Consider the following 27,970-nt stretch of genomic DNA (forward strand, 5'->3'; position numbering starts at 1 on the left):
ATTTAGAAATTTAAATTACAAAAAAACAAAAGCAACACAATACGCACATATCATTTTATGCATTAACTCACACTATAAAACTACAACACTTATCGGGCCAAATCACCCTATAAACACTCCAAAACAGCTTTTCTATATGCTACAAGTGACAAGCAAAAGATATCAGCATTAGAGAACTTAGCATCATACAACCTACAAGATCTACGGACAAAAGAGTTAGAAGCATATTTCGTTCGAGCCGTGGACATGTGGAAGGTCTGTTTAGAACGCGCGGAAATACGACTACATTTAAATGAAATTTTGGAAAGAAGATAGCTAGAATCAATCTCGTTATTTATTATTTTATATAAAAACATTTGATCCCTCAGTAGCCTGCGATCGACTAGAGAGACAAATTCTGTCGGTTCTGGAGAGTTAAAGCGACGACAATGGTATAAAAGATGCTTAAAAAACTTTTTTTGGACTCTTTCTAGTCGCTGAATATAAATATTATATTGGGGGTTCCATGTGACGGAGCCATATTCCAATATAGACCGTACAAAACTGTTGTACAACAGAATCAAAGTAGATGGTCTTTTAAAGTCTTTACCAACTCTAAGTATGAAGCCTAACATTCGAAAAGCCTTATTTACTATTTCATTAACATGAAAATCAAAAATCAAACTGGAATCCAAATAAATACCCAAATCACGAACAACTGTGGTGCGTACCAAAGTTTGACCATTAATAGAATAGTCATACAAGATATTCGATCTTCCACGTGAGAATGTTATAATAGTACACTTATTAGTATTCACTGTGAGTAAGTTATTTTGACAGTAAACAAATAAGTTGTTCAAATCATCCTGTAATTCCAAACAGTCGTTTAAGGACTTTAACTTTATATACTTTTTTGTCATCAGCGTACATAATGAATTTGGATTTCCTGAAAACATTCGAAACGTCATTGACATATATATTAAATAACATAGGACCGAGATGAGAGCCCTGAAGAACTCCCGAGGGAACAGGTGCAAATGATGAACAAAAACCATTGAAAGTCACAGCCTGACTGCGATCTCTAACATAAGACTCAAGCCATCGCAGCAAATCACCGTGGACCCCAAGTCCATGCAATTTCTCAATCAAAATGTCAAAATTTATTCGATCGAACGCTTTGGAATAATCCGTGTACACCACATCAACCTGATGACCATCCTCCATGGAGCTCAATACATAATCCAAAAACTCACAGAGATTTGTCTCAGTAGATTTATGGCTTATAAAACCATGTTGTTGCTCTATAATATGAGGCCTAATCAATGGAAATAAAAAATCATAAACTATACGTTCAAACATCTTAGGGATGGCACAAATTTTAGAAATTGGTCTGTAGTTAGCTATGTTATGTTTATCACCGCTCTTAAAGACTGGCACCACGAACGACCGCTTCCAAATACGGGGCATAACACCAGTTGATAATGAGTGATTAAAAAGAAGATGCAAAGGGTAAAACAGCTGAGCGTAACATTGTCGCAAAAAAACAGGCGGAATACCATCCGGACCAGCACCCTTGGAAATATCAAGATTTTTTAAATATTGCTTGACTTTACCCACCGAAATAAAAAATGAAGAAATATCTACACAGTTAAGGTCGTAGGAAGCAGGGGTATAACTTAACGATGATGCAGATTTACTATAAACTAAATACGCTGTTTATTTGCTGATATACTGGAAATGGCTTAGATAGTACTATGTATCTCCATGAAGTCTTCAAATTGATTCTATAAGAATTGCATCTACATTGTCGAGAAACCTGATATCATACCTACGTTTTGCACGGCAATGTGTATTTCGTAGGGAGTGTACTGAAGCGATGTTTGAGATGAACTGTTACGCGCTCGGGTTCGGGATAAATAAAATTCCACCGAAGTATAACTTAAAATTGTATCCAACACTTGAATAATTTAAAACTGTATTCAACACTTAGAGCACTTAAAACACTTCACAAACACTTTAAAATTCTCAATTCGCTTTTTCCGCTTCACTTTAGGTGATCCGTTCGCTGTTTCATTCGAGTAGTTCCGATTAATAATTAACTGCGTGTCATCTCTGCAACGCTTTTATAGCCGATACCATATCCCTAGAAGTATCGAGAATATTCCACACATTTCGAGTGTTGTGTTTCCGCCATCTGACAATAGATGGCGTTGTACTTCTCGAGCGTTCTAGATGCTATTACATACTTCGATATGTGTTCGACTATTTGGCGATAGATGGCGTTACTCTTACCGGCGTAACAATACCTTTATCAAGATCATCTCCTAACTTGCCATTCGAGCATAAATCATCTATAATATCTGATACCGGCGTATTTATGAGTTTTCAGTCAACATTTTTGCTGCATGCTATACGACTTTGTAGTAAGCTCTTCTGCGCGGTGTTTCCTGAGCGCTATCACATGCTTACCTTCAGGCGAGGTTTGAAAAAAACTGGCCGCAGGCAAGGACTCGACTATACGGTACTGTCGATGAACATGAGTGACGACAACCGCTTACTATTAAGATAGTTCTAAGCTCATCTGTCCACGATGATAAAAAGTAAATCTGGATGACCTTGATTAATCGTAGATGAGTTTACTAATGGCAGATTTATTTTCTCATACGTATAGGTAGCTCTGTTCTGATTATTCCTATTGAAGTATGTAGTTGCTGGATTCCACGAGCACTACAGCTGTATGACATTTTATACAAGGGACATTTGTCAATGCCGATAGCAAGCGTACACTATTACCAACGACTACCGAAATTTATACATTTTGTTGATTTTTATTATTGGCTATCGTGAATCATCTAAGGTCAGGTGGGCCGTGAGCCCTACGGGCGACGGACCGTCGAGGCGATCCGCTCGGTCCTCTCGGACTGGGTGAATCGCGACCGAGGACGTCTCACCTTCCGAGCGACGCAGGTGCTCACGGGACACGGCTGTTTCGGTCGCTACCTGCACCTCGTCGCCCGGAGGGAGCCGACGCCGAAGTGCCACTATTGCAGTGGCTGCAACGAGGACACGGCGGAGCACACGCTCGCGTGCTGCCCCGCTGTGCTGTCCTCGTTGCAAAAATAGGACTGGACTTGTCGCTTCCGACCGTCGTGGCTGCGATGCTCGGCAGCGATGAGTCCTGGCCGGCGATGCTCGACTTCTGCGAGTCCACCATCTCGCAGAAGGAGGCGGCGGAACGGGAGAGGGAGAACTCTTCCTCCCTCTCGGCACCGTGCCGCCGCCGTCGAGCCGGGGGTCGGAGGAGGGCGTTTGTCCAGCTCCGGCCCCTATGAGGAGGCAGTCTCCTCCCGGTGATGGTCACGGGGCGACCTAAGGGGACTGAGACTGCGCCGCACGCTACCGTCACTCTAGCGCGCTGGCACCAGGAGGACGGGGGACGCGTCGGCGGCTGCGGACTGCGATGCGGTCCGCATTTTCGTCGTCGCTGTCGTCGCCGAACATACTGTGGAAGAGCAACCCGGTCGGCGGTGTATCGCGTTCCGACCCGGCAGGCTGGTTCTGGCCCAGCGGGGTATCCCGGAACACCAGCGGCATCGCCCGGGCGGCCTGAAGGGCCGCCGTACCGCGGAGACTGACGTCGTTGGTCGTCGACTATCGCCTCGACGACCCGTCGGTCGGGCGTCCTCGGGGTGGCGCTGCGTGTCTGGTTGTAGTGTTGACCGCGGGAACCCCCCTACTCTGACCGGGTTTTGACCCCGGACGGAGATCGGACGCCGGGTGTAAGAGTGCAGGGGAGTCGTTTAGTGGGTGGGCCCTAAATTCCTTGGGCCCGCGGTCTGCTCTCAACACCTGCAGATCGTTGAGTCTCACATACCCCGCGCGCCCCCTAGGCGCGGGGACCTCGTAGGAGGTTCGGCCTTCGGCCCGGAAAAAAAAAAAAAAAGGTGGGCCGTGAGCACCTGTTCCCAACAACTAAAGTAAAAGTACATACTGTATGATGACCAATATTTACATTTAGTACATTCTGAAGTCGTCGTGGCCGAAAGGATAAGACTTCCGGTACATTCGTATCTAGCGATGCAACGGTGTTTGAATCCTGCAGGCAGGTACCAATTTTTCTAATGAAATACGTACTTAACAAATTTTAATGTTCACGATTGACTTCCACGGTGAAGGAATAACATCGAGTAGGTAATAAAAATCAAACCCTCAAAATTATAATTTGCGTAATTACTGGTGGTAGGATGTCTTTTGAGTCCAAACGGGTAGGTACCACCACCCAGCCTATTTCTGCCATGAAGCAGTAATGCGTTTCGGTTTGAAGGGTGGGCAAACCGTTGTAACTACTAAGACCTTAGAACTCATATCTCAAGGCGGGTGGCGGCACTTGCGTAAAAAATTAATCATTAAAAATATTAAAAAAATATTTTAATAATTAAAACAATACAACCGGTTTAGGGATAGGCTTTAACCGTGTATGTTGCTGTGAACTAGGCTAATGGGTCACCGTGCGACCGACGGGCGACGGGGAAATGACACGTTCAATGATAAGTCGTCAGTAGGTATTCTATCGATTCCTTTCTTATATTAAATTAATGCAATCTAATCGTCCCGAGGACTACTGGCCTGTTATCATTTTTAAGGTACTATTGCACCAAGACTAGCAGTAGACATCGGCTTGAATGTGCCCCTGGCATCGCTGATGTTTATGAGCGACGGCAACTGCTTACCATCAGACGGGCCATACGCTCGTCTGTCAACAAAAATAATAAAAGCATAAATAAAAAAGACCGGTTGGTTCTATTACTACATACGTTTGTATTACGCAGCGACGAAGTTATTTAGTATTCGATCACCAAATATCATGTTATTGTATTTTAAAAATCGACTTTTTTTTTTTTTTTGTCAGGAGGAAATCGCCGGACTTCCGCCCTCCACTGGGGATGGAGGGCGGGGCATGTCAGAGTCGAACTGACTAAAACCTCCTGTCGCTCAACAACCAACGTCCAAACCTCGCATGAGACAGAACTCATGAAGAGGCAGAGGGGGGAAAGTGAAGCGTTTAGTGCGGAGCACATCTCTCCCATCACCCTCCCCCTCGGGACGCCGGACCGGCGGTCGTCGGCGCCACGACCACCAGCCCTCTCGGTCGGCAGGCTATCCAAAGCCCGCCTAGATGGCGCCGGTTAGAGTGAGCTATCCTACGGAATACCCCGCTGGACCAGAATCAGCGTGAGTCGAGGATAGCCGGCCTTCCATCACCCGGATGCTCTTGCGTAAAACGCGTGCAGAGCAGCTTGCACGTCGTCTTCTTAGGCCCCCTTCGCCGGTCCCCAGACCGACATGTGAGGGGGACCCGAAACACTTAGAGGGCCAGGGCTTGGGCGAGATCCGCCTCCCTGGCCCCCGCTCGACGGCGGCGGGATTGTGCGTCTCTCACGCGCCCCGCCGCCTCCTTCTGCGAGATGGTGCACTCGCAGAAGTCGAGCATCGCCTTCCACGACTCGTCGTCGCCGAGCATCGATGCCACAACACTCGGCAACGACAATTCGTTTCCTGTTTTTGCGACGAGGACACGGCGCCACCCCTCCCATGCGGGGCAGGCAACGAGCGTGTGCTCCGCCGTGTCCAAGTCGCAACCACAATGGTGGCACTCTGCCGTCGGCTCGGCTCCGATCCGGTGCAGGAACTCACCGAAGCAACCATGCCCAGTGAGCACCTGCGTGAGCCGGAAAGTGAGGCGTCCTCTGTCACGATTCACCCAATCCACAAGGACCGGGCGAATCGCCTCGACGGTCCTACGACCGGCCAAAGGATCAGCCAGCCGTCTGGACTATGACTCCAGCACGGACCGCCGAGATTGGGCCCTCCGCGCTCTGACCACACTGTGGCTGGGACGCGCCACGCCCCGGGCACGAAGGTCAGCCCGCCACTGATAGTCAGCAGCGAGCGCCTCCGCTTCCAGAATCCAAGGCGGCGTCCCAGCCAGTACACACGCCGCCTCAAAGGAGATGGTGCGATAACCACGGATGACCCTGACCGCGATGGTGCGTTGCGGCCGTTGCAGCAGCTTCGCCACCCCCGCGGCCAGGGACTGGCCCCACACAGGTGCCCCGTATAGGGCCATTGATCGCACCACCCCCGTATAGAGACGGCGCGTCACCTGGTCAGGCCCCCCGACGTTGGGCAGAAGCCGGCTTAACGCGCCGGCCACCCCCAACAAACGAGGGACCAGGTTCTGAAAGTGAGCACGGATTAAAAATCGACTTAAAAAATATTTCAAAAGCTATGAATACTTCGTTTTCTGTCTTATGCGTAAAATCCCGGGTTGAGGTAGCTAATAGTTAAGCAACATAATTCTGTAAAGTTGTTTTTGAAGTCAAAAATAATATTATAATGAATAGTTGTGACGAACTGCAAGTGTACGTACAGCCACTTGCGACTACACTCTACACAGTTACAGTAGAGCACAGGTAGAGAGACTGGCCATCTGTAACTAGCCGTGTTATTACAAAAGTTAAATGAATGGCACGTTTGGAATTGGAGACTAATTATTATTATATTTAGTTAAAAGATATGTTTTTAAGAGAGAGTTAAGAGTTAAAATGCTTTTAACGCGGCGCCGCGGCGCTTGGAACCCTTTTGGGGGCCATCCACTGTCCAGCTGCCAATTGACGTTATTTGGCAGAGTATCGGAGCTATGATCAAGTATACAGTGTAAAACTTGCTGTTAACAAAATTATTAGGGCCTCCAAAATCAATACATGAAAATACATAATTAGTAAAATGCTCGGCAACAAACCCCTACCTAAAAAACCTAGAAATTTTATCTATTATTTATATTTATTTAATAATTTTTCTATTTGGATTTGGTGCCTCACGACTAATTACCTAAATTGTTCTTATTATACAAGCTGCATCAGTGAAAAAGTTCCTTATGACGCGACGTAGTCTCTTCCTGTCAAAGGCATGCTTGCTCTATCTAGTATCTTATCACGTTCGTTTCGTGATCCATCGATAAATTTGACACTGAACTCTACGACAGCGAAATATAATAATCACTAATCCCAATGGACGCACATGATAGATTGACGGGCTAATGTAACGGACTAAGTTCACTTATGATAGATTACAATGTTTTTAAGGAGAGTGCATGCGCTCAATACCCAAACATTACGAGCTGCTCTGTCCTTGCTTCTTTATGTTGTCATACCTGTGTGAACCAGATTACGACCGGAATCGTGAGTATTAATTGTTAAATGGATAATGAATAAAAATGCTTAAAAGCTCCCGAGCTCTCAAAATGATGAGAAAGGTATCCTCCTCCTTAGTATTCCTCAATGCTAAGGGTCATGACCACCTTCGGTATTTCTTTCTCTCGCAGGATCTTTCTTCATTTGTTTTTGTCTCTGACGGCGTTGAAGGCGAAATGTGGAATCAAGAGTGGTGCGGATCTGGTTGGACCAACTTATTGGACGCAAGCCCGAAATCTTTTCCCATCCACTTTACAACACTACAAAATTGAGACGTTAGTTCTAAATACTGTCTACTAATACGGAGCATCTTTCTTCGGCACCAGAGCTCAAAGGCGTCAATGCGTTTACGGTCTGAAGCTTTGAGTGATCAAATCGAAAGCCATTGTTACTGATGTTGTAGTTATCTACTATTTCTAGGTTCAATGCGCCAGTGAGTTCTAACTTTCCAGACATATCTACTACCATGACCTTGGCTTTGGAAAGCCCCATCTCCTTGCTCATCTGCTCCATTCGATCTAAGTTTACTGCAAGAAGAGTAGTATCGTCGGCATAACGCAGGCTGGAGATTTTCAAGAAATAGGAAGGGTGATGGTACCTAACCGTACGAACTCACAAGAGGTCCTATCCTACCACCAGTAATTACGCAAATTTTAATTTTGCGGGTTTGATTTTTATTACACGATGTTATTCCTTCACCGTGAAAGTCAATCGTGAACATTTGTTGAGTATGTATTTCATTAGAAAAATTGGTACCCGCCTGAGATTTGAACACCGGTGCATCGCTCAACACGTATGCTCCGGACGTCTTATACTTTAGGCCACGGCGACTTAATTCTGGCATCTTACGAATTCTGGCAGATCCGTCAGATTATGTGCTCTCCATGGGTGTTGCAGAGAAGAGGCAACAAAATGCAACCTTGGCATACTCCTTAGTGAAATTTAAAAGGCTTTGAAGCTGTCTCATCGACTCTTACGACTCCCTGGCTTGAGCCATATATATGTTGCGAAGTAGGGCCATGAGATGATTTGGCAGCCCCAAACTTTTGTAGAACTTCCCACTCCAACCCCAGTTGACACATTCGAATGCTTTCTTACAGTCAACGTCACGTGTCATCACTGACGTATCCAAGTCGTACGAGAAAGGTAAATGTGGTCTAAAACTGACAACTAATTTATTTCAGCAATACTGCACTGTATCAGACATATAGTCAGACTCACCTTAATACCTGCAGCCAACGACTCCACGACAACCACACCCGACGATGAAGACACGTCCACTACAGTTGGTGATCATCCCTGAATACGCCAGGTCTGAAAACTCATTAAAGTAGTACATATTGTCAGTGATAACGATGAATGATGAAAGACACCTGTAACTCGGATGTGTCATGCATAGTGAGTTCAGTTCGGTACCGGTGAGCAGTGAGATTATTTACTGATTTATATACTAAATAAATAAAGTTCTGAGTCCATTCGGCTGACACCATTGCTCTTTCTATTTCGGCCGTGAAACGTTGCAGTCTGAAGGCTGATGCCTCAAAACGGTCTCACGATTGGGCGATAATATTCATTCAAAATAGATTATACAAAAGTTACTTAATGTTTACTAGTTTATAGAATTAAATACATATTTATTATTTCACAGAAATCTGGATGGATTTTACGGAAACAGAAATAATGCGATTTTTATAACAAAAAAAAAGAAATGTAATGAAATATAATTTGGGTAAGTTTATATTGTGTTTCATGGAGTGGTGCCGTTGGGTGCTCTGCTGAAAGGAATCTCCTTATTTTAATGTTATTGTGAATCCCATATTATCACTCAAAGTAAACGTCCCCAATATCTTTCTAAACTTCGATTACCTCTTAGTACGAGACGACCTTGTCTCCCTATATTTATTTCTCCCTCCGATTGTTTTTTCCTCTCTTCATCTCACCATTTATCTCTGCTGTCACACACTGCTTACAGAGTGGCCATAGTACTGATGGTGCTTAGGGTTCGTAAGTTACTTCCTAGCTACCGTAGCTGTTGCGATTTTGGGACACCTCCCTGGGACCTGCAAGCGGAGGCACTCGCTGCGGATTACGCGTGGCGATCCGATCTCCGCTCCAGGTGTGAGCCGCGTCCCTGTACAGCGGAGGTTTGAGCGCGAAAGCTTAAATCTCGGCGTGCCGTGCTCGAGGCGTGGTCTCGCCACCTGGCGAACCCCGTCAACGGGCGACGGACCATTGTGGCGATCTGCCCGGTCTTCTCGGACTGGGTAAATCGCTACCGAAGATGTCTCGCTTTCCAAGCGACGCAGCTGCACTGCACTTTGTCGCCCGGATGCCAAAGTACCATCACTGTAGTGGCTGTAATGAGCACATGGTGGAACACACACTCGCGTACTGCCCTGCTTTCGTGGAGCAGCGCTGCCTCCTCGTTGCATAAATAGGACCGGACTTTTCACTTCCGACTGACTGAGGAGGGCGTTCGTCCAGCTCCACCCTTTGTGAGGAGGCAGTCGGTGATGGTCACGGGGCGACCTGAGGGGGTTGAGGCTGCACTGCACGCTACCGTCACTCTAGTGTGCTGGCACCAGGAGAATGGGACAACCTATCGGCGCCTACGACCTGCGATGCGGTCCGCGTTGTCGTCGTCGCTGTCATCGCAGAACATGCTGTGGAAGAGCAATTCGGTCGGCAGTATATCGCGTTCCGACCCAGCAGGCTGGTTTTGACCCAGCAGGGTATCCCGGAACACCAGCGGCATCGCCGGTACCGGCGTTTTTGGTCGTCGACTATCGCCTCGACGACCGGGGTCGGGCGTCCTCGGGGTGGCGCCACGAGTCTGTTTGTACTGTTGACTGTGAGAGCCCCCCTACTCTGACCGGGTTGTGACTCCGGACGGAGACCGGACGTTGGGTTTAAGAGTGCAAGGGAGTCACTTAGTGCGGTAGGGCCCTAAAAACACCCTTGGCCTCGCGGTTCGCAGTCGCGAGCCAATCCCACATACCACACGCGCCCTCAGGCACGGGGACCTTGTAGGAGGATCGGCCACCAGCCGGAAAAAATAATAATCAAGGAGTAACTTATCCTAACATAAAGCCACCTTGAAATATCGATGAACTCCAGGAAAATTATCCGAGTAAGTTCACCTCGATGAGCGCAATAGTTTCAGGAAAAGGGCACGGACTCGTATACAGAATAATATTATTCTTTACTACTAATTTACGTAATACATAACATATTTTAGTTGACGAAGCAAATAATATCCGCAAAGAATCTATATCTATTAGGTTTATCTAATCTCACCCAAAAATACTTAGTATCGAAAAACATTTCTTACACAATAAGGAAGTCAAACACATCGAACGCAGGTCTATTCAATTTTAAAATTGCTATTATATTATATAATATTCACGATCAGATGGACAACAGGACAGTGAAAATCGATCCAAAGTTTCTGAGCGCTCAACCGAAGAAAACTTCTTCTGATGGTAAAATATTTTATTTTTGTTTTTTAAACCGTGTTAGCGAAGTTGATCTTTGAACTCGCAATGTTTCGTTAATATTCTTGCTTGTAATATTTACTTAACACGACATGTAAGGGAACTTTTCGGGAAAACAAGGTTGGTAATTAGAGTCTGTGATTATTTATTTATAAAAAAAAGAAAAGTTGTGATTTAAATAATAATTAATATATTTTTTATACATAACAAATTAGAAGACACCCCGGCGTAGCTACACGCAGGTGGCTCACGTAACATAAGCTTACAGTTCTTTTATTTGTAGCTTAGCAATATCTATTTTACGGATAATCGATGGTGAATCCTTTTTTGGGTCACAAGGCAATCAGATCAGAACTGGAAGCCCGAGCGTAAAAGGTTAGCGACGGGGCACTTCGTAATGGAACGAATTAAAACTTTTTGCCGCGTCAACAATCCGCGTCCGACATTCGCACGAGCGGTGGCGATGGGCCGCCGCCAAGTCCATCGTTTCTCAGCACCCTTCTTCTTTTGATTCCAAGCCATTGGTCGTTAGCGAAAACTACGACGACCGGACTTCTCGGTCCACTGTCCGAACGAACTATTTAAGAGTACGAATCATGAGGGCACCCCCAACATGAACCGGTGGATAAGCCGCCCAGTATCTACTATCGTCCCACTTACTTCCGCAGTGAAGCAGTTCTGCGTACCGATCTGAAGGGTGGAGCAACTGATATACAGTACAGCTGAAACCTCGAACTCGCGTCTTACAATTAGTGGCGGCATTAATATCCGTGGGACCGATGGCTTTCGCCTATCTAAGCAAAATAAACATGCGGACAAGCGGATATTACAAGGGATTCTTTTATTTGTTTCACTGCAGTATTAACCGCATTAAAATCAGCCAAAAACATTCAACCATTTAATATAGATTTACCTACACATCTCGCCTGATATAAATTGAATAGTAGTAATGTTAAAAATAGATTTCCACACCGGAACACTGGTTGATTAAATAGCTTAGTTTCATCAGTTAATATTAAACAAGATATTGACAAAAGTTAACACTCGACTTAACAACAATACATGTTTTGGAGTCCGGATTCGTTCATGTGGATAACTGATATGTTTTGTATTGTTTATTCGAGTGTAATTACAATAGAGAAATCAATGAATTGAACATGGGAAGTTTAGTTTACATTATACTATATTTGTTTGTTTAGAAAACAGTTTTATAGTTATATCTCGCGTTTATTTAATGACTATCATTTGTATTCACTGTGCAATTATATCATCATGAAGATAGCGTGTGTAGCAAGTGAAGCATAAATATACCTATGCTGAGCTCATGTCTCATTCGGCATTCCCGTCGTTATGTCTATGAGGTCTGAAAAACACTTGGCATCAAACACAAAAAAGTTCGATCATTTGGAATACAGCAATCACATGATTTTCAATTTTATTTCTTTAATTTCATTTATATTTGCAGATAACACTTCCGTAACAGTTTTATATTAAGGCTACATGCCCATAGAAGATAAATATAACTTTGAAACATGTTTACAAAATTGTTATCATAAAATTTATAAGTCCCGTGCGCGATAATTTGATTGTTGTGTTCTATCCGCATTTGTGAGGGACGGGCTCACAATACCTGCGGTATCACTTACCACGACGTGAATAAAACCGCTCACCCTAAGACTTTTGAAGGTCGAAGTCCTAATGGTATTGTTACAATAACACGTAACTACTGCCCTGCTTTTAAAGTCGGGACGAATAATTACTTTGCGGCAGTGGTACTGGCACGCGCCAAATTTGTCACTTGCTTGAAATGCCGTTTGGAATATTCGACTTAAAAAGTTAAAATCACGACCTCAGTATGGAGCTGATATCAAGTTTTACTACAACACTGTATTGATACCGTCCATAATTATAATAAATATGATATAATGTAAATTTGTTTTCCGTAATGAAGGCTCGGTGTTCGTATTATTCATTAATCGTGCGTGGAACAAACCCCAATGAGAAATTATTGTTCGTGCGGACCATCAATCACAGTTCGGTAGCGGACGTGATTATATCGCCACATCGCCACATCGCCATATCGCTTTAAGCGGTTAAGCGAGCGGTCACTAATTATTATCGTTTCGATAATACGCAGTGATGTATTTAAAAAAGTTTATTTTGACTGCTTAGTGACTAATTTTATAAAATAAAAACCATATCTGTCAAATCTATGAATATGCATTTACATTAGTGTGATTTTCGAAATGGTTTTTTTAGGTTTGAGAGATTACTGGTGGCCCGGAGGCCTTTCCAGTTTCACCATGGCAGGTGGACGAGCAAAGGCTCAGCCAGGAGGGGTGGGATTTGCTAGCAGCTACCCGAGCGCCTCCGAAGGAGACCTAACAGCTCAAGGGCAGCTGCTTCGCGAATGAATCTACTACCGGATCGGAATCGCGATCCGCTGAGAAGATCCGGCGAGAAACTCAGAGGGCTGATGTTTAGGTTAGGTTGCACGTCGAACTCTTTGCCGAGTTCGACGAGTACAGTTACCAGGGTCCGTATGTCTGTTCCTCGCATTAGAGCTGAAGCCGTCTAATGCAAGGGTTATTGGATATGATGGATTCGTAAAGACGTGCTTAAGGCGTCGACGGTCGACTGCGGAAACGTTAAGGCGATTATCATGACGCATAGTCTTATCGAAGTACCGTTCCGATGCTGACTTCATGTGTTTCCGGATTGATTCGAGGCCCAAGTTGTCGTGTAGGTCAACGTTCCTCATGAACCATGGAGCCCCGACGGCTAACCTGCAAAACCGGGATTGTAGGGATTGGAGGGTTTCTATGTGTGTGCAGGCCGCGTGAGCGAACACCACACTCGCGTAAGTTAAGACGGGCTTTATGCAAGTTTTGTAAAGTGTCACCTTGTTCCGAAGGGACATTTTACTCCGCTTACATATCATGGGGTAGAGTCTGCCGAGAATAAGCGCGGCATGGTCGCAGACTGTTTTAATATGCGGGCGGAATGTCATGGATGCATCCAGGGTGATGTCTAGGTACTTGACCGTCCCAGCGAATAGTTTGGCCGAAGAGGGTGATCGGGGGTGTGAAATTTCTCCTACTAATGCGGGAGGAAATGCATGTTGAGTTTCCCCTTTGAAATAGCACCGATGAGCTTTTCCCTGGTTTGATGTCTATGCGCCATTTTCGGAACCACTGTCCGAGAGTCACGGCTGCGCTCTAGAGCTTACTCGCTTTAAGGAACTTGTTCCTACTCGAGTAGTAAACAGCTGTGTTGTCAGCGAATAAAGCTAACTAGGTCGTTGGCGACTGAGGAATGTCCTTAATAAGTAAACTAAATAGAAGCAGCGAGAGGTCGGAGCCTTGCGGAATTCCAGCTGTGAGCGGTCGCGGGCAAGAGCGGGTTCCCTGGACTCGTTATCGAAAATGGTGGTTGGACAAGAAGTCCCGTATGATGAGCACGAGACTGTCCGGCACGCCCATGTTGAATAGTTTGTAAATCAAACCGTTGTGCCAGACTTTGTCGAACGCTTTTGCGACGTTGAAGAAGTTGAACTCCCGTGTATAACGGTTTTGGTTGGTTAAGCCCCACGAAAATGTGCTCCGTGAGGCGGTGCACCTGTTATACGCATGAGTGATTGGCACGGAATCCGAATTGTTCATCGATGAGAATGCCCTTGGATGAGACGAAGTCTCTGAGACGTTTGTGAAGCAGACGCTCATACAGTCTGCATAGAGACATGAGGAGGCTAATCGGGCAGTAACTCGTCGGATGATTTTTTGGTTTACCGGGTTTATTTATGCCGACAACGTCCGCTTCTTTCCACACCGCGGGAAAGATGCAGTTCGCCATAGCGGCATTAAAAATAGATACCAACATCACGATGAGTTGGGCGGATAGAAGTTTAATGACGCGGCTAGAAATGCCGTCTGAACCGAGAGCCTTGCGAGGACGTAGGTCTTTGATCAAGTCTTTAACTTCCATCGGAGTGACGGGTGATAAGGAGGCTCTATGTTCGACCTCACTGTCTACTAATTCTGCATGAGGTCCACGAATTTAGTGCTGGGAGTGCATTGGGTTTGCAATGTATCGGCCAGCAGCTCTGCTTTTTCGTCATCATCGAACGCAGCGAGTCGGCCTGAGGGGTCTACGAGGGGGGACATAGTTACTACCGTATCCGATTTGAGGGTACGAGCTAAGCGGTAGTAAGGAGACTTTTGAGAGGGCGCGAGTCCTTCTAAGAAATCAGACCATCTGGCATCTCGGACTTCGGCGATGCGAGACTTTACCTCGCGTTGTAGGACATGATTCGAATATGATTTTCCTCGGTAGGATACCTATTGTAGGTGCGCGTTGAGGTGTTCTTGGCTTTAAGGAGTTCCCTAAGATTGTCAGGTAATTTGAAGCGGTGAAAAAAGTCCTCCGCTACAACTTGTTGCGATGACCTATCTGGTGTCGAAGTGATATATGACTTACGATGTCTATCGCTTCAACGATGTCTTGAGGGGACGAGGTAGAGTCCGGACAGAACGGGAGCGACGGTGGATCAGATTCAGCTAGGCTGTAGCTCAGCGTGTGCTAATCTACCACAATTCTTGTGACGGGAACGGAATCGGGAGCGTGACCTTCACAACGACGGGACGTTGGTCTGAGTCTAACTCTGAAACTATTTCGATCGAACGTATGCGCAGAGTTATGTTTTTTAGTAATGCTATATCCAATACATCCGGGCGATGCGCGATATGCGCGACACGCGCGGTTAGCGGAGCGACGATATCGAAAGCGAGATCATCAACTAAGGCGCCCAGGCGTCTATCGTTGAGGGTTGTGGTACGCGAGTTCTACCTGATATGCTTACAATTTAGGTTACCTGCCAGAATGACAAAGCTTCCCATGCTGAGCTGCGCCTCGAAATCACTCTTAAAGCGATCTTATCAGGTCGAACATAAACGGACGCTATAACGATTGGCGTGTGTCCCGTTAGTGCGATTCGACATATTGATGCTTCGATGTTAGCGAGCGCGGGAGGATCGAGCGGGACGCAATGCAGGACTCTTCTGTAGTAAATGACGGTACCACCAGCGGCAGCGGGGCCAGTGAGGCAAAGCTCTCCTTACTACGCAGAAATCCAGGCGTAGGGCAGCGTGCTCGGTGTATTCGCCCGTAATAGGAAGCCGAGTGATGGTAGGCCGCGTTCCCCCGACCGCACCGGGGGAAGGTGCAGGGCGGCGCCATCAAGGCGGGCTCCCGGCCCGTCGACCGAGGGAACCCGTGGTCGTGTCGCGGCGGCCGCCGGTCTGGCGTCCCCAGACGGCGGGATGGATGTAATAAAATATGCTCTACGTCGATCCTGTCCCGCCGTCTCAATGGCCCCGACTGGGCTTCGGCCCGGTCCGGGTCGGGCCCCGGCTATGAACGTCAGGAGTTTTTGGTACGGTGATTTTTCCCTGTAAAAAAATCTCCGTATACCCGTCCTGTGTACTATCTCCCCTTGCGAACTTGCAGGACCATCAATATTATCCGTCCGTTGATTTAACTCGTATTTTTTTAAGTTAAAATTTTATTTAGCGAATCACTAGTTATTTTGTCTGGAGAATTTCAGACCTTTTAAACCGCTAATTTAAAAAAAAAATTGTGTCCTATGATTTTTCGGAGGTAAATTTCATCGACAAGTACATATTTTGATGGGTAAGGTCGCGTTTACTTTATCATTTTCAACGTTTTGCTTATTTAATAGTTTATTTGACAACGAGTTGCGAGAACGTGGGCTACTGGCCCATTGTAAAATCTCGGATTCTGTCATTTTCTTCTGCGAAGCAAGAACGCATTCGAGCGTATGCATTTATATAGAGTGAGATAAAGCATCATTGAGGCTATAGCATTGACATTTTATCATCGGAATCTTATGTCTTTTGAGGCCCCCTGTTGTGCAGAGGCAGCCCCGTTGTGAAATCTATTAACTCCGGCAAAATTGAGATTACAATGAACAGCCTGTCTGTTGTTCCGACGCCTACCAGTGTCCTATCAATTTAAGAATAATTAAAACATTAAGAACCACAACTAAAATTCAATGTTTTTGTTTCACTCTCAACTAATACAATCTACGTACATTGTAAATTGTACATATTTTATATACACTTCAAAAAAAAGCTGCTCCAACAGACTTTATTTTGTATTTTACACACCAGAAGGTTGCTGAAGCCTGAAACTAAATATTATTCATATCAGAACTTTTTTGAAAAGAGTAATATTATTGTCTACGTCATGTTTATTCATGTTTAGGTTAATTTATATATTTTAAAAGGTTGTTTATATAGTTTCGGGCAGCCGATGAAAGTATTGAATCCTTAATGGAACATTTTCGTGTGTGTTTACTTTCTGTTTGAGATTATTTTCTTAGTCTCTATGGAACCATCGAGAAATGTACGTTTGAGCCCAACTGTTCCCGAAAATGAAGAAGAGAATTCATAAATTATTAATCGCAACAGGAATACCCGACACCCTCGCTCGTCCCTTCTCCGTACATTTCTGTTTCATTAATTTAAGCACAAGATTACTAAAATAAAATTAGAAATGGCAAGTAGTCTTGTTTTCCTAAATCGAGCAAAAATACTTGGACCTGTGTAAATACGTGCTGCGCGCGAGACTTCACTTGAGACAAGTGGTGTGGTGCTCTTAGGCTCTTCAAGCACTGGTCACTGTCCTCGTCGAAATCGTCGACCCCGACGAAAAGTTCGACATGCGAACTAGCCCATAGATACAACACATTGAGTTTCTAGCCGGATCTTCTCAGTGGGTCGCGATTCCGATCCGGTGGTAGATATTTTAACGAAGCACTGTTATTTATAGGGCTAATTGGAAGCGCGAAGTTGGAATAGCCCTTTAGGCTATCAACGATTAGGTAGGGAAAAAAAGAGACCAGTGGTAGCAATCGTGTAATCAAAGCATGACCTACAATTTTGCGATTTTAGTTTGGAACTCCATAGTTTTTTGGCGTTGACGTTTCCTTTAACCATTTTCACATCTGACGAAACATTATAAGCATTAAGAAACGCTCCAAAGAGTATGTACATGGAGAACATATTTCTTGTTAATTTACAAATATTCATTTAAATAAAAACCAACTATCAAATCACAAATCGATCGGGTCTATTTTTGCTAGATAAATAACCAGAAGATGTGCTGTGAATATTAGACCAATGAGGTGATTATACTGTCAAATCGGAAAAGGTCACATTATTATTTTTAGGTCCACTGTCCTAGGTGAAAAGGTCATCGTGTTTATGATTTTGGTTTGCGTGTGTACTTTCAGTACGCGATTCTGTCAATCAATCTGCAGCACCCACAGCTTTATTGGTTTACATTTATATCACAGCACTCAGTTACGGTAATTGAATGTCAAAGACGTTCTATAAAATCATCTTGTTACCGCTATATTGTAATCATAACGATGTTCCCACAATTACAACAGTTACACATTTCTTCTATCGTCTTTAATAGCATACTTGGATTTACGGTGAAGAATGAGCATATTATGTACCTATTTATGTTTGTTAACATTTGACAATTAAATATATTTTACCATAATGTCAAATGTATATTTATTTATTCTTCCTCAATTATTTAGTCCTTCTGTATGATGTCGATTTACTAATAATTATTAAAAAAAATGTTTTTTTAATTATTATTCAGTCGTGTTCAACCACCACAAGAAGACACAAGATGACTCTGCCGAAAACAATATAGGTATCGATCATTAACATTCCAAATTTTGTTTTGTGTTTTCTTATATTCTTCTTTAACTTCAAATAAAGGAGTTTTTCGTATCTTTGGAGCGCCTTCTTATTGTATAATGTCGCGTTGTCTGAACCTTATTTTGACTCTATCTTTTGCTTTTCTTCTTATCACATTGTCAGTTTATTAACGAGGAAAGGGCTGCCGATTCTAAACATCATTTTGTCAATTAAACAACCGAGACTTTTACTGGTAAATCTATGAATTATGATAGTTGTAGTGACGAATAGTTTACTTATCAAAACTTTAACATCCTCTTTAATAAAGGCGGTGCAACCTTCGATCAACCACGGTGCAACCTGTAGACAGAGTAATTACCAAGCGATGTGATTATTTTTGTCTAATACAAAATTTATTGCTTTAAAAATTATTATAACATTATAAATAAATAAATAAAAAAATAAAATATCATTATTCTCCTGTTCTTCTCCCAGTCACTCACCTGGGGTCGGCGCAACATGTTTTCTCCTTCCATACTCCTCTATCATATACCATTTCTCCGCTCACTCCCCTTTTATACATAGGTATCATCTTTCACGCAATCTCTCCAATTTTTTTAAGTTCATCTCTTCCTCTAAGCCCTTTCATATTCATAGTTAAAACTCTCTTAACAACCTCATTGTAATGACGTTATAAAATATATATACCTAGTCAGGTCATAAATTCTGTCACATGTTTAATGTAAAATAATTGAAACAAGTTTATTCATTATGTAACCATTCATATACCAAAATGAACTTAACAAAACATGACACTAAAGTTTATTCAAAATGACCTCCGTGATTTTGAATACAGGCCTTCAATCTGCGCGGCCAGTCGTCTATCGCAGCACGAACGAGGTCCATGTCAATATCGGCGGCTGCCTTAATCAAGGATGTCTTGAGTAACTCCAATTGGGATGAGGCTTTGAGCACGCCTTTTCCTCCAAGTGTTGCCATATCTTGTAATCTAACGGATTCAAATCTGGACTGGCGGAGGGCCAGTCTTCGTGCCGGATGAAGTCGATTTCACGCGCCGCCAGCCAGTCTTGTGTGCTCTTCGCTCTATGAGCTGGCGCCGAATCTTGTTGAAATACCCAGTGCCTGTTATTGGACATGGTATGAGAAACAGGTTTCACAAGGTTCGTCAGGACTGTATTTTGATACACAACTGCATTCCTTTTTACACCTTTCTCACAAAAATGTATCTCTGTTAAGCCCCAATAAGAAACTCCCAACCATACCATGAGCGAGGATGGAAAATGATCTCGTTGGACATGCGGAATACGGTTGCTCGCTTTTTCACTACTGTGTGCGTACACTTTATCATTTTGTTTGTTGTAGCTCTCTTCTACGGTAAAAATTGTTTCATCCGAAAAAAGAATTTCCCGATATTTTTTTCCCGCGTACCGCTTCAACAAAGCGCAGCATCTCTTCAGTCTCAGGTCCATTAGACGAGCATTCAAACGATGTCCTGTTTTTCTTCGATATGCCCGAAGCCCTAAGTCTTCATTTAACACCCTTTTCACCGTGGTTCTGCTTAACCCCATCTGAAGGGCCAACAGTTTCTGCTTACGTTTGGGATTTCTTTGAATTCGCGCCTTCACAGCTTTTATCACTGCTGGAGTCCTAACAGACCGAGGGTGACCACTTCTTGACCTGTCATCTACACTAGAGTCTTCATTGTATCGTTTGATGGTACGATAAACGAATTTTTTGGTTATATTCAAAAATTTCAGTATGTTAAAAATTTGAATTGGCGCGTAACCGCAACGATGCAACGCAATAACTGCAACACGGTCTTCTTTAAGCGTCCACTCCATATTTAAAAATGAGTAAAATTCTAAAAGTATACATTTTTATTTTCATGAACAATTCGAAATTCGAATTCTATAAACTTTTTTGTGGCCAGCATTCTAAAAGAAAAGTTTTTACTGTGTGACAATACTTATGACCTGACTAGGTATATAACTAGTCAGGTCATAAGTATAAAAACGTGTAAAAACGAATGCAGTTGTGTATCAAAATACAGTCCTGACGAACCTTGTGGAACCTGTTTCTCATACCATGTTCAATAACAGGCACTGGGTATTCCAACAAGATTCGGCGCCAGCTCATAGAGCGAAGAGCACACAAGACTGGCCGGCGGCGCGTGAAATCGACTTCATCCGGCACGAAGACTGGCCCTCCTCCAGTCCAGATTTGAATCCGTTAGATTATATGATATGGCAACACTTGGAGGAAAAGGCGTGCTCAAAGCCTCATCCCAATTTGGAGTCACTCAAGACATCCTTGATTAAGGTAGCCGCCGATATTGACATGGACCTCGTTCGTGCTGCGATAGACGACTGGCCCCGCAGATTGAAGGCCTGTATTCAAAATCACGGAGGTCATTTTGAATAAACTTTAGTGTCATAAGAATCTATGTTTTGTTAAGTTCATTTTGGTATATGAATGGTTACATAATGAATAAACTTGTTTCAATTATTTTACATTAAACATGTGACAGAATTTATGACCTGACTAGGTATATTACTAACTGACCCGGCAGACTTCGTAGTGCCTCAATCGATAAATAAAAGACCTAAACTTTATTTAATTCCGAGAATTTTCATATTTATCTACCTTTTAAACCTACTCTGAACTTCGATAAATAATTCAAGACCAATATTAGCCAAATCGGTCCAGCCGTTCTCGAATTTTAGCGAGACTAACGAACAGCAATGCATTTTTATATATATAGATTAAATTATATTTAGAACTTCAAATGAAATAAAATCGCGTTTTATCAGAAAAGATATTCATATACACACATGTAGATAAATATAAAATATAAATATTTGTATTATATTTTGTAGATAAATACTTAAAAAAATCTTATCTAAATACAGACTTCGTTACAAATCGTCAAATCGTTTATCTTGCGTCGTACGTCGTTGTCATACTACTCGTGGTAGCGCGGAGCCGCCCGGGCTGGTACCATCGTCCGATTGTTCTTCTTGAAGCAGTCATCCGCTCCGCCATTACACATCACAGTCAGAATAGAACTGTAACCTCATGTCTCATGTCACGGCGGGTGGCGACATTTCCATTGTAATGCTATGCCCCACGAGCCAATTTAGGTATAAATTAGCTATGTTATGTTTTCAAAGTTTTATCCTTATGGGAAACGTTTTCATTTTCGAGCAGGAAAACTTTTTAATTATCATTTCGTTTGGTAACCGGCCTTCTGGGAATAGTGACGACGCGTTGCCTTTATTAATTATCCGACTTACAGCTTGAAACACGATCGAAATAGAGAAATCACAGGACGAGATAGGATTCGTTACAACTCGTTTATTAATAAGTTCGTAAACGTAAGATATTCATTAAAACTGAACATTCTCTTACGCCTTGATGTCGTGGCTTGTTACTTTTTATTCCAAAGTTAGAATTATAATTTAATGTTGTTCCTGATTATCATGTTCTGTAATATATTTTTCTTATTTTAGCCGAGCACATTTCAAGATTAAGGCCTTCACAATCACCGATTGCTATATCATTGAGCCGGTGCCCGACTTGGTCTTCGCTCGATCCTCTGAAGTTCAAGGGATATTGGGACAGCAACGCTAACGCCATACTTTTAAATAATGGATCTACTGGTATGTAACCGCTCACCTATTTGCGAGACGAGTAAGTCACCTAAAGCAATTAACCAAGGCCATTATTAGATTAATACACTTCTAGCATACCTACCTCGTACTGTCAAATTTGAGAACTTAATTACGCAACTACAATTTAGTCACTCAGTGTAGTCATGCGGCCATCCGAGCAACCTCAACTCGGTTCGTGGGCTTGTCATATCAATATGTCTAGTAAACTTCCTAATGATTACTTTGATGAATGGCCTCTATAATGAAGTATGTGAGTCATCAAAATTTCATTTTAGATTGTTATTTCTTCTTGATACCGGTCGTCTTTTTAAGCCATGCTAAGTTGTTAGACTTAACTTAATTAGAAACGATCTCATCAACACACTCATCACATGTCGTTTACGCTTGCGGAAAGTCTTTACGTTACGGTTTCTTTGTATAACCCACTGTTGCATAGTGAGCTTGAGAAGCACGTCTCACTTCGAGTGATACCTACTAATTCAATTAGTATTGTAAACATTTTCCAATGTATTTGCAATGAGCCCCGAGTGCCGCTAATAGCCCTGACTCTTGCTGCCGATAGAAGTAATTGTGGCCTAAAGCAGAGTATAATATGTTATGTTGGTAAAGGCGTTGTGGATAGAGACAAGCTAATCGTTCATTTGGTGGTCTTTTAAATGGAAACGTTTGTATTAAACACAAATATTATTAGAGATAATATGTAACTGTAGTTTAAAAAAAAACAAAAAATTATTTTCTTAATATAAAAACGCCTATAACTAAATTTATTTTTATTTTTTTATTACTTAGATGGGTGGACGAGCTCACAGCCCACTTGGCGTTAAGTGGTTACTGGAGCCCATAGACATCTACAACGTAAATGCGCCACCCACCTTGAGATATAAGATCTAAGGTCTCAGTATAGTTACAACGGCTGCCCCATCCTTCAAACCGAAACGCATTACTGATTCACGGTAGAAATAAGCAGGGCGGTGGTACCTACCCGTGCGGACTCACAAGAGGTCCTACCACCAGTAAATATAAAAAGATAGCTTAATTCCGTTTTTCTTCATCATAAGGCCGGCCGGCTCTGGTCCTCGGTCAGGTCCAGCGGTGACGACGCGGGCAGTCGCCACTGTATACTCACAGACCATAGAATAAGTACCACCCTAGATACAGACTGACTAAAATATACAGTTTACCTTTTCTCTTTTTACAAAACGAGTTTGTTTCATATTATTATTACGTTTTCTTGCTTGTTAACTCTAGACTATAGACTTTGGCAATCATTCTCTATGCACTTATGATTATGATGCCCGTCGTAAATAATGCTAACATAAGCATAACCTATAACGAGTAATCACAAACTATTTTAAGTATACTACATAATTTATTAATAATGTTTCAATATTAATTCGATAAATAAGCACTCGAAAACTATTATTAGTACATACTAGTTACAACTACACAGACTTCAGTTTTATCTTATCAGAGCGCATTGATAAATGAGGTAGCCAAAATCGTGATTTAGTGCGAACAAAAATTATTCGCAAGATTGATATAGGTATAACATAAATATTCTTTTAAAAGCGTAAATACATCGCAAATGACATTAGGGGCGTACAATCCAGGATTTCGTGCCGAAAAACTGTTCTCGTAACAAGCTAGACCGGGCGGCAATGGCCTTACCCTGATTTGGAATAAGTCTAATATTCTCATAGCACACGTACTTTCAGTATTGTACACAGACGAACGAGTAGCTTACCTATTTCCATCGAGGTCACCGCATTGGATATGTATGATTTTTAGTGATTTAGGAAAGGGAACCTTATTTACAGAATGGATGAGTTTTTTTCAAGATGTCAATCGAGATGTTATTGGGATTTATTTCACCCTCTAACTCAGTAATCCTCGTACTTACAGACAAGCCCTTTCATAGCTGTATTGCTGTTTTTTTTTTTCTTCATGACAATGCTTTTGTGATAGTTGAAGTAAGTATAGAATGAAACGGATAAGTTGTTGGAAAGAAAATAGAATAATGATGAAATGGCGTATTCTCTATTTTAATCGAATAAATACAAACTTAGGCCTTCAATAACGTATAAGATGTGACACGGCGGTATCGTACGTACCTGATAAACGGAAAGTCACTGCTTTGAAATTGGAAACTTAAATATTTATAGTTTGTACAAAAAAAAAAAACTTCTGCTAAAATAAACATGAACTATATACTTGTCGTTTTAGAAACTTCAAATTACCGGAATTAGCAAATCCAAAATGAGGGTGTCTGCCGCGGACTACACAAGTCTATTTTTTATATCTGATACATTGCGTCCGCAATAAATTTTTACTACACAATTATAATGTTTTTTTTTATTGCCCTTGTAGGCAGACGAGCATACGGCCCACCTGATGGTGAGTGGTTACCGTCGCCCATGGACTTCAGTAATGCCAGGGGCAGAGCCAAGCCGCTGTCTACCGTAATAATTTCCGGAAGATTACATTTATTTCAACCCAACACGATTGTTTAGTAATATGATCTTTGTTTTCGTGATTGTTTCCCTACACCCGTTGCTAAGGAAGATTTTGTGTTGTAGCATATTTCACGTTCAACGACGCGTCAGTGCGACCGACCCTCAGCGGGGGTCCCCTGATCGGAGAGTATATCTTCGAGCAGATGCACTTCCACTGGTCTGTAGATGACTTCACCGGATGCGAGCACGTGCTCGATGGCCACGGGTGAGCTAATAATATCTTTATATTTTTAGTATGATCTTTAAAATACAGTACCAAATTTATATAGAGAAAGTATATATAAAGCAAAACTATAATCTTGTTTAAAAAAATATACTGTCTTTAAATTCTCTTTAAATTTTAATGTACAAGTGATTTCATAAAAACTTGTTATAAAATGTCTTTCTTTAGAATAATTTTATGATCACGCCATACACGTAATAAACAACACTACTAATAGTAAAAAATTACCTAAAATAGTGTTCGCGCGATATTCGATATTCGCCAACAATCACTGACACTTCATTATTTAAATCCATTTTAACACTAAGGCTCATAAATAACTAGAGGATCTAACTTATAAACGAAATTATAATATAAGACTTTACTTCCGTGACAGTCCGCTCAAAACTACTCTTCGAATAATATGCCTATCAAATAAATTACTGTCCATTTATAACATAAAAGTTTACAACGAATATACGTTACGTTGTTTTATGAACTCAAAGCTACAACCGAAGGAACTAAGCTCCCAATTTATCTCTTGTCTTAAAGGGCTAATAGTCTAGTCTTGATAAATTTATAGAGTTTACTGAAGAAGAGAAGGGTTGAGAAAGGGAAAAGGAATTCTGGTTACATGTATTTATAAAATATATAATACGTAATACATATCCGGGATCATACCATTTAAATACACTCCACATAAAAATGTGATCCTGAACAACTACGGTCACTGTTAACGATGAGAGGTATCAGAGAGAGCCGACAATCTTCTAGGCGGCGCGACTCCCCTTGCTCCCTTCACTCGCCGAACATCCGATCTCCGGCCGGGGTCAGAATTCAGCCAGTGGAGGGAAGAAGGGCCGCGGTCAACACTACAACCAGACTCGTGGCGCCACCCCTAGGATGCCCGACCGACGGGTCGTCGAGGCGATAGTCGACGACTACACGTCGGCCGTCTCGGTACGACAGCCACCAGGCTGCCCCAGGCGGTGCCACTGGCGTTCCGGTATACCCGGCTGGACCAAAACCATACTACTAGGTCGGAACGCGATACACCATCAACCGGTTGCTCCGGTTCCATTCCAGTTCCGGAAAACTGCTTCCATGTTTAGCACGCTAGAGTGAAGATAGCTAGGTAGGCAGCGCGCCGCGCCCCGATGTTCCGCGTGAGAACGGACCGCCTCGACGGTCCAAAAACCAGTCAATAGGTTCGCTGATCATCGAGATCTGAGTCTCCAAGCACTGGTCGCTCCTATGCCGGGACGTGGCTCCCCCTGTTGCAGAGGTCGCATCGCCATGCATAATCATTGGCGAGCGCCTCTACCTCCAGATCACAGGGAAGGCGTTCCGGTGAGAGCGCACGCTGCCTCGAAGAAGGTGCTGCGGTAACGATACGCATACACGCAGGAGTCCATATGGAAATCTCGTACAGTGCCATGGACCACATCACACCCAGCTAAAGGCCACTGGTTCAGGTCCCCTAACGATTGGCTAGAGCCGACTCAATGAGCCAGCCGCCGCCATCTGTTGGGGGCCCAGCTTCTCGAAGTGATGAAGTTCTAACACGGTTGTTAGAACTTCCACGAGGTTCCCGCTTCTAAGGGGGAGTTGGACGGTTCCAACTCTCCCTTAGACGCTCCGGCGAGAAACTCGGTGGATTGTGTGTTAAGTTCCACGTCAAACCTTTTGTTTGGCCATTGCATTAATAAATTACTAAGCCAACTTGGTGATCCAGGGAATGCAAACGATCATAAGTGTTGTACCACCCTATAAACGGCCTGGCGAGAACAAAATTTGAATGCGCCGTGTTTAAGCTATTCCGTGCTTCAATTTTTCGCCGAATAAGCTATATTTGACCTCATGATTCAGATTAATTTTACGTACCACATAACAATATTATGAAAATGATGATCCTAAATATTTTTCTTCCCAAAACTAAAACACGTTGTGTAAAAAAGAAAATTGATTCACAGACTGAAGACAAAATGGTATTGAACTGAAGTCTACTTATTTATTTATAAGCTTTGCAGAAAATGATATATTTTAAATGAAGCTTTACGTCATTATACCCCTAAACAATTAAGCTACGCAAGTAGTTTGACATCATGTTCAGGGTCGTAAAGTGACTTTTACTGATTAAAGTTCAGGTCGTGGTTATCCGTGAAATTGTTAGCAAATTTTCACTTGTGCCCCGAACCGTTTTGTGGAATTTAGAGGTCGCGCGATTACACTTCTGTCCCATAAATACCTAACCCTAGTAAAATATTTAAGAACTACTTAAATGTTTTATTTTGTCAGAAACGAACAAGCCTTTAAGTTCATTATCACTTATGTTATTAATTACCTCGGGCTCGAAGTTGGGGTACATTGTCACATGGTCGCATTATATAAAACAAGTAACAACTGGCCGTTGGGTTGCTATAAAAGCTCACACAGAAAATTTTCAGAAATTCTTTAAGATGATGCCGTGATCTACTTTATATTCTCGCACCATAGAAAAAAAAACATCCTTACTTATTTACTTACTGCGGAGATTTGCGAGCATCCGCGATACGTTTTAAGATATCACTATTCTCACGTATCATCCGACTCCGAAATTAACTCCCTGTAATAAATGTTCCGGTATTCTGCAGAGATATGAATTTATTTCATTGTATTGGAAAATATTCTACACCAGTAGTCAGTTTCCTGGTCATGCCCGGCTATTACTGTCAGATGAACCATACGCTGCCACCAACGACAAGAAAAAAGTTATATCAATCCCCGATAGTCGAGAACCTGTTATTAAAACATTTGTATTTTTATACGTTGATATGGTACAGAGTTTTCACGTTGGGAACTAACTTGACCTACAGCGCAAGCTATTACAGACTTTAAATACCTTTAATGACTGCTTGCTCAGGTATGCCGCAGAATGCCACTTCGTCCACTATAACAGTAAATACGAATCCTTGGAGACGGCGGTGGGCCATCCCGATGGATTGGCTGTGGTCGGATTCCTCCTGGAGACTGTCGACGCTCCCAACCCGAGGTTCGATAGACTAGTACAAGGTCTGGAGGGGATTCAGAAGAGGGAGTCAGTCATGAATGTTACTTCAGGTAAG

General features: G+C 42.9%; 1 protein-coding gene across 2 annotated transcripts in view; it reads left to right on the forward strand.

The window, feature by feature from the left end:
• The first annotated feature begins 6,964 nt into the window (after positions 1-6,964).
• The window catches only part of CAH3 (Carbonic anhydrase 3), a 32,732-nt gene continuing 11,726 nt past the window's right edge, over positions 6,965-27,970 (forward strand). The window contains exons 1-6 of one of the 2 annotated variants that reach the window (XM_089729617.1): positions 6,965-7,220; positions 8,417-8,544; positions 8,881-8,961; positions 21,990-22,139; positions 24,728-24,869; positions 27,769-27,965. In XM_089729617.1, the coding sequence (XP_089585743.1) occupies positions 8,946-8,961; positions 21,990-22,139; positions 24,728-24,869; positions 27,769-27,965 (505 nt within the window). In that variant the 5' untranslated portion in view covers positions 6,965-7,220; positions 8,417-8,544; positions 8,881-8,945. Of the gene's footprint in view, positions 7,221-8,416; positions 8,545-8,880; positions 8,962-10,464; positions 10,715-21,989; positions 22,140-24,727; positions 24,870-27,768; positions 27,966-27,970 lie in introns of those variants that run through there. The other variant, XM_089729616.1, reaches the window with a different exon arrangement.

This window comes from Bombyx mandarina, chromosome 09, assembly GCF_030267445.1.
Source record: "Bombyx mandarina strain Sakado chromosome 09, ASM3026744v2".
Taxonomy (NCBI): Eukaryota; Metazoa; Arthropoda; class Insecta; order Lepidoptera; family Bombycidae; genus Bombyx; species Bombyx mandarina.